This window comes from Penaeus vannamei, chromosome 15 (assembly GCF_042767895.1).
Source record: "Penaeus vannamei isolate JL-2024 chromosome 15, ASM4276789v1, whole genome shotgun sequence".
Classification (NCBI taxonomy): domain Eukaryota; kingdom Metazoa; phylum Arthropoda; class Malacostraca; order Decapoda; family Penaeidae; genus Penaeus; species Penaeus vannamei.
In genome coordinates this window covers 34,026,500-34,034,199 of record NC_091563.1, presented here as the reverse complement: position 1 = coordinate 34,034,199, position 7,700 = coordinate 34,026,500, and the positions used below count along the sequence as shown (strand labels likewise).

The following is a 7,700-nucleotide window of genomic DNA, read 5'->3' as shown; positions in this document are numbered from 1 at the left end:
CGGATATTCTCTTAATGCTCTTATCTCTGGCTTCGCCATCCTCCTCTTTTGTCTTCGCCGTAAGCCTACTGCTCCTTGCCTTGTCTCAACGGCCTCGGCTCATTTCGGACAAAGTTGTTTTTCCTTTTGAATTATAGTAATAAATTGATTATGAATTTGTTACATGCTGATGGATGGATGTCTTCTGAACGGAGATATTATTTTTTTAGCTTAAAAGTTCAACAGTTGATATAAATCTTATTACATATGTAATTATATTTCGCCAGCCTTGTGGTAGAGTCTTTCCCAGTAGCCTTCCAGCAAATATATGTTAATGCATTCTTTTAGCCAGCGGGTGCAGGGTGCTGTCAACCGGGGGAAATTTTCACTACGCGAATTTAGATAGATGATGATTGCATCTGCATATATTCAGCCCCCCCCCCCCAAAAAAAAAAATCTATTTCAACCAGTTCTTTGTCTGTACTGTACACTATCATACGCTTTTCTACCCATACTTGATATCAACAAAGTATTTATGTCAGTCCCTGCATCGTGACCGGGCAACATCAAGACGAAGTGAGCACACACGTAGAACCTAACATTTCTATGACATTTAAATCTTCGCCAGACGCCGCAGGGGCTTTACCACTGCGATCTCTCTCTGTTTCTTTCTTTTTTTCTCTTTCTTTCTGTTTCTCTCTTTCTTTCTCTCTTTTTCTCTCTCTTTCTCTATATCATCGCTCTCCGCTCTGTGTTTACCCAAAGTTCATAGGGACAGAGCTGTCTGTATAACCGAATTATCAGTACACACTCACTCTTTCTCTCTCCCCTCTTCTTCCCCTTCCTTCTCTCCCCTTCGCTATTTCTCTCCTCTTCCTTTCTCCCTCTCTCTCCTCTCTCTCTCTCTCTCTCTCTCTCTCTCTCTCTCTCTTTCTCCTTCCTCCTCTCTCTTCCTTTCCCTCCTCTTCTCTCTCCCCTTTCTCTCTTCTTCCCTTCCTCTCTCTCTCCTCCTTCCTTCTCTCTCTCCTCCTCTTCTCCCCTCCTCTCCTCTCTCTCTTCTCTCCTTCCTTTCCTCTCTCCTCTCTCCCTCTCTCTCTCTCTCTCTCTCTCTCTCTCCTCTTCTCTCTCTCTCTCTCTCTTCTTCTTCTTCTTCTTTCTCTTCTTCTTCCTCCTTCTTCTTCTTCTTCTTCTTCTCTCCTCTTCCTTCTTCCTTCCTCCCTCCCTCTCACTGGCTCTCGGATTCACCCACAAAGTTCAGGGGAAACAGAATTTGTCTTTATAAACCGAATTACCAGTACCAACCGAACTGTTATTAAACCCAGCTGTCGGAGTACTTCGCCCCGCCCCCATCCCCATACCCTCCACCCCTGACTCCACCCTCTCACCCCAAGCCTCACCCCCAGCTCCATCCACCGCCTCACTCCTGGTCTCAACTCCCCCAGGCCCCACTTCCCCGCCCTCATCTACACCTCGATCTGCTTCCCAGCCCCCACCCGGCCAGCTACCCAGGCCCCACCTCCAGTCCACACCCCCTTCCCCAGTATCAGCGTTGGGCGTCCCGAACGGAAGCTGTTGAAGGCTTGTTTGTGATTTCCCCGAGAATCCTCCGCTGTCTCTGCCACTACCCACAGTCAGAAGATAGCGTGCAGGTATAACAATAGAGAATGAGAAATGAGAATGAGCAAGACAACGAGAGATGGAGGGGGGGGGGAGGGGGGGTGAAAGAGGGGAGTGAGTAGAGGTGGGGCACGGGATGGAAGAAGGGGGAGAGGGAGAGGGGGTGAAAGAGGGAGGAGTAGAGGTTAAAGCACAGATGGCATGGAGAGGGAAGATTAAGAAAAGTATGAGAGAAGAGAGAGAGAGAGGAGAAGGAAGAGAAGAGAGGGGAGAAGGAGAAGAGGAGTGAGGGAAGAGAAGAGGAGGAGAGGGGAAGAAGAGAGAGGAGAGGAAGAGAAGAGGAGGAGAGGGAAGAGAAGAGGAGAGGGAAGAGAAGAGAAGGAGAGAGGGAAGAGAAGAGAGGAGAGGGAAGAGAGGAGAGGGAAGAGAAGAGGAGGGAGGGAAGAGAAGAGGAGGAGAGTGAAGAGAAGAGGAGGAGAGGGAAGAGAAGAGGAGGAGAGGGAAGAGAAGAGGAGGAGAGGGAAGAGAAGAGGAGGAGAGGGAAGAGAAGAGGAGGAGAGGGAAGAGAAGAGGAGGAGAGGGAAGAGAAGAGGAGGAGAGGGAAGAGAGGGATGAGAGGGAAGAGAAGAGGAGGAGAGGAAGAGAAGAGGAGGAGAGGGAAGAGAAGAGATGAGAGGGAAGAAAGAGAGGAAAGAGAGAGGGAAGGAGAGAGGGATGAGAGGGATGAGAGAGGGATGAGAGGGAAGAGAGAGGGATGAGAGGGAAGAGAAGAGGAGGAGAGGGAAGAGAAGAGGAGGAGAGGGAAGAGAAGAGGAGGAGAGGGAAGAGAAGAGGAGGAGAGGGAAGAGAAGAGGAGGAGAGAGGGAAGAGAAGGAGGAGGAGAGAGGAAGAGAAGAGGAGCAGAGGGGAAGAGAAGAGGAGAGAGAGGGAAGAGAAGAGAGGAGCAGAGGGAAGAGAAGAGGAGCAGAGGAAGAGAAGAGGAGGAGAGGGAAGAGAAGAGGAGGAGAGGGAAGAGAAGAGAGGAGGAGAGGGAAGAGAAGAGGAGGAGAGGGAAGAGAAGAGGGAGGAGAGGGAAGAGAAGAGGAGGAGAGAGGAGAGAGAGAAAGAGAGGAAGAGGGAAAGAGAAGAGGAGCAGAGGGAAGAGAAAGAGGAGGAGAGGGAAGAGAAGAAGGAGCAGAGGGAAGAGAAGAGGGAGGAGAGGGAAGAGAAGAGAGAGAGAGGGAAGAGAAGAGGAGGAGAGAGGGAAGAGAGAGAGGAGGAGGAGAGACGGGAAGAGAAGAGGAGGGGAGAGAGGCAAGCAGAGCAGGAGAGAGAGGAGCAAGAGAGGAGAGGAGAGGAGAGGCAAGAGAGAGGGAGGAGAGGCAAGAGAGAGGGAAGAGAAAGAAAGAAGGGAGAAGTAGGAGACAGAGTGATCAGTGAATAATAATATCATTGATAGCAATCCAACATTTTATTTTTTAAAAGTCTTTGATATCCTTTTTCGTACAGGCAGATAAGCGAACCGAGTCTGGAGTGTATTGCGAATAAAGAGGAGAAAGGGAACATGAGATAAAGCGATTGATTAATAGTAATGATGATAATAAGAGGAAAATTATTCGTAAACCCTTTTGTTGTGCTTATATTCCATTTATTTTTAGGATTTTTAACTGTTATTGTGACGAAAGGAATGAAGGGGAGTGGTTAAAAAGGGGAGGGAGGATGTGGAAGATAAGGAGGGATAAGAAAAGCGAGTGATGAACAGGGGAGGGCGATAGGAGTAGATAGCGAGGATGGGAAGGCAGGAAAAGACAGGAGAGAGAGACGGCGGGTTAGAACTGGATAGGAATGACGATGGAGTGTTTTCTTTGCTGTTAAAGATGACCTTCCATACCCCAACCCCTCCTTCAACCGCCCATCCCCCCCCCCCCCACACTTCCACCCACGACTTCGACGCCCCCGCCCCCGCCCACGCCCTCGCGTCCTCTCTCTCTTTCTCTTTCTCTCTCGATATTTATCTCTTTCTCTGTCTGTCTCTTTCTCTATCCGTCTTTTACTTTCTTTTTGTCTGTCTGCCTCTCTCTCTCTCTCTCTGCTCTCCTTTCCTCAACCCTATTTTCTTTTCCTCTATTGTCCTCTCCACTTCTCTCCCTTCCCCTCCTCTTCTCCTCCTTTTTCTGTCCTCTTTCATTCTGTTTCAACACTCGTCCACTTTGCTTCTATCTCCCCTTCTTCTCCCCCCTTCCAACCCTTCCCTTAACCAAAAGACGCACAAAGACCCGCCCAGAAAACCCCACAAGACCCCATGGCTCTACAAGACACTCGTACTTCCGGCGGATTGCTCCTCTTGTCCTCTCCGCCCCCCCCCCCCTTTTCACCCCCCGTGCCAAGTACCCCCCCGAGAGCGTCTTTTGTCCCCCGGGTTCTCGCAGGACGCCGACATAAGTCCCCCGTGAGAGACGCGACAGGTCAGAGTACGACCCTGACACAAGCAGGGTCACTTAATGGAGGCAAAGAGCTGTTCTAACTACATTATTGGAAATCTAGTGGTGGATGGGTCCTCCCCCCCCCTCTCCTTCTCTACCCCTCTTCTTCCCTGCCTCCCCCCCCCCCTTCTCTCCCCTCCTCTTCCCTGTCTTCCCTTCGCGTCACCTCCGGCCTGTCCCATTCTGTGCGGTGGTTTCCTTGCACCTTCCTTATCTCTCTCTCTTTGTCTCCTTTTCTTTCGTTCTCTCTTTCTATTTTTTTTTCTTTCTCCCCCTAGCTTTGTCTTGTCTTTCTGCTTTTCTCTCTCTCTCTCTCTCTCTCTCTCTCTCTCTCTCTCTCTCTCTCTCTCTCTCTCTCTCTCTTTCTCTCTCTCTCTCTCTTTCTTTCTCTTTCTCCTTTCTCTCCTCTCTCTCTCTCTCTCTCTCTTTTTCTCTCTCTCTCTCTCTCTCTCTCTCTCTCTCTCTCTCTCTCTCTCTCTCTCTCTCTCTCTCTCTCTCTCTACTTCATCCCCCCTTTCTTTTCTGCTTTATTCCTGTGTCTATGCGTGTCTCCTCCCCCTCAACTATTTATTTTCTCGTGCCAGTTAACATGCCGTATGCCTATCATTCAATTTCTATTTTTTCTATCAACCTCATTTCATCAGCATTTCAGCATCAGATTTGTTCGATTTTCGTTCTTCCTTCTTTGTGTTTATTTTGTGTTTACGTAAATGCTAAGATAAGTTTTTTTATTATTATTGTTATCATTATCATCATTATTTTATTATTATTATTATTATTATTATTATTATTATTATTATTATTATTATTGTTATTGTTATTGTTATTGTTATTGTTATTATTATTATTATTATTATTATTATTATTGTTGTTGTTGTTGTTGTTGTTGTTGTTATGTCTTTTAACGTATGTTGCGTAAAGCTACAAAGGTTGACATTGCCTCGGATATAAAGATAATAATAAAGATAATAATAAAATGAATAACCAAAATAGAAACTTTTAGACGTGGTTCCTGTCTCAAGTTTGACATAGTGCGGCTTTATCTTCATTAATCTCTATTTGGGAGAATTACTGCTTCTGCAAGTCGTCAGATGCTGTGTTTTCTTGTGTATTTTAATTAAGGTTTTTATCACGTTTGGTAGCTTTTACTTTCTTTTAAAAAGGCTTCTGTTTTGTGTACTTGTTGTCATAAACCAGATTCACGGATTCATATTTCATTTTATCATAATCATCGTTATATATTCTTAATATGATCTTCAGAAATCTAGATATCCATGATTAATTGTGTTTATTACTGTAATATCAATGGTATGATAATAGCTAATTAAGCCGTTTATTACCATCTGCGTGCAAGGTGAATAAACTGTGACCACTCGTTCCAAGCGCGTGCAGTCCCCAGGGAGAGATTTATCAAGGAGGACAGAAAGCGCTGTAAACTAATACCACTAAACCACAACCATTTTCCAGCGAGCTTCTCGTCATTGTCGTAAACGCTGGGACACTTTGATTTATGCCGAGCTCTATTATATCGCCCGCTGATCAAGACAATGAGTTACCACAGTAATTCAGATAGTTTGGGAGAAGTTTGGGGGCGTGAGTGTCACAGAAACGTACCCCTGCGCCATCTGTTGGTGGTAAAGGAGATTATAGTTCCCCGGGTGTCAGTGGCGCCATCTGTCGCATGCGGAAGGAGTTCTCAAAGAGTTGCACATGTAGGAATATTTGGTGATGGTTGCTTTTGAAGTAGTCTTGTTTGTTACTGTAGGTTCGATCCAATTGAAAGAATATTCTGAGCATTTTTCTGAATACAAAATGCCGTGTCTAGAGAGCGAAAGGGAAATTTCCGTTTTCTCTTTCTGAAATCGAGGGTTCCGTTTTCTCTCTTGACACGAGCACTAACTAAACGATAACTCACTGACTCTCTTACTTTATAGGCATTATGCACGTATTATTAAAGGCTATGGGGCAATTGGTTCACAGTTGCTTATCATATATTTCAAGGATATAGATAAACATAATCAACAATCCCCACCATCTCCATTACAATCACCGTCACCATCATCACCATCATCGTCACCATAATCATCGTGCAGCATCATTCATCATCACCAACATCGTCCATTATTCACCATCATCATTACTGTTGCTTATCATCGCCATAAGCGCCATCATTATCATCACCATAGTTAATCATCAATATTACTACTACTGCAATTGATGATATAAGAGTAATATCTGCTAGTATTAACAGCTTAGGGAGCACAATATAAACCAAGTTTTGGTATTATTATCCGAGAGAAATAGTGGGAATAAAAATGAATGGACGGGATTTTTTCTTTTATTTTTATTTATTTTTTATTTATTCACTTATCCATTTATTCATTTACCTAACGAGTTTGGTTGTATGTTTATTTCTCAAAAAAGTTGAAAAAGGGATTATTGTTTAATAATCATTTGGAGGTAAGTTGATAACGAGAATAAAAACTGTGAATTTGAAATTCAATTATCGAGTCATTATTGTTTTAGCAAGACCACGTAGATCGAGATGTGAATGTGAATGTTTGTTTTGGGAACTCTCTCTCTCTCTCTCTCTCTCTCTCTCTCTCTCTCTCTCTCTCTCTCTCTCTCTCTCTCTCTCTCTCTCTCTCTCTCTCTCTTTCATTCTCTCTCTCTTTCATTCTCTCTCTCTTTCATTCTCTCTCTCGCTCATTCTCTTTCTCGTTCCCCCTCGTCGTCCTCCTCCTCTCTTTGCCTCTCTATCTTTCTCCCAAATCCATATCCCATCTCTTCCTCTTCCCTTCTTCCTTCTCTCTTTACTCCATTCTTCTCTTCTTTCACTCCTTTTCTCCCACTCTTCCTCTCGCCCTTTCTCTTCGTCCGTCCCTCTTTCTCTCTATATAGATTCCATCCCCATCTTTTCGGTCTGTCTGCTTCCCTCTTTCTCTCTTAGATAGACCGAAACGAATTTAGTCATTGACTTTAGACTTGCCACATTCCTCGCACTTCCCTCTCCTCTCCCTCTCCTCCTTCTCCTCCCTCTCTTCTCTCTCCCCTCCCCCTCTCCCCCAGCCATTTCTTCTCCTTTCTATTAGGAGATAAAGTCAGGTACTAAATTATTATCCCGATAGAGACGCCCGTGAATTGTGTGCCAAAGTTGTGTGAGTGTGTGAGGGGGAGGGGGGGAAGGAGGAAGGAGGGTACCAGTGTATTTGTTTATGTTTGGAAATAGTTGTGATATTGATTGGGGACTTCGGTGCAATTGCTAGTTGTTCGATTTTATTTTAATATTTTTTCCTTGTTTGTGTTAGTGTTTCCTTAATACTGATGTGGTTTAACATCAGAATTATGTATATTTCGTTCATTTTGATTTCCGTTTCTGCTCGTATTTGCCAATTATTTTCCCTTTGCTTATTTTCATTGCTCTTGTATGAAAATTTCGAAGATATTTTGGAGTCTGTGCTAAATAAACCCCGTTTTCTCTTACAGATGATGGTGACGAGGTGACACTCATGTACGCCAAACATGAGGTAAGTTTATCTATGTTTTTATATTTGTATTATATATATGTAGGTTATTTTTAGCAAAGAGGGAATTCCTTTATTCTTCCTTATTTTGAATGTCTTTTAACTGATACACTATTAT

At 44.4% G+C, this 7,700-nt stretch overlaps 1 protein-coding gene across 1 annotated transcript in view; it reads left to right on the top strand.

Annotated features, from left to right (window-relative positions):
* LOC113813928 (solute carrier family 4 member 11) overlaps positions 1-7,700 on the top strand; it is a gene marked incomplete in the record, with an annotated part of 680,863 nt that overhangs the window by 462,913 nt on the left and 210,250 nt on the right. Inside the window, 1 exon segment of the mRNA XM_070130678.1 lies at positions 7,545-7,585. Coding sequence (XP_069986779.1) covers positions 7,545-7,585 — 41 coding nt within the window.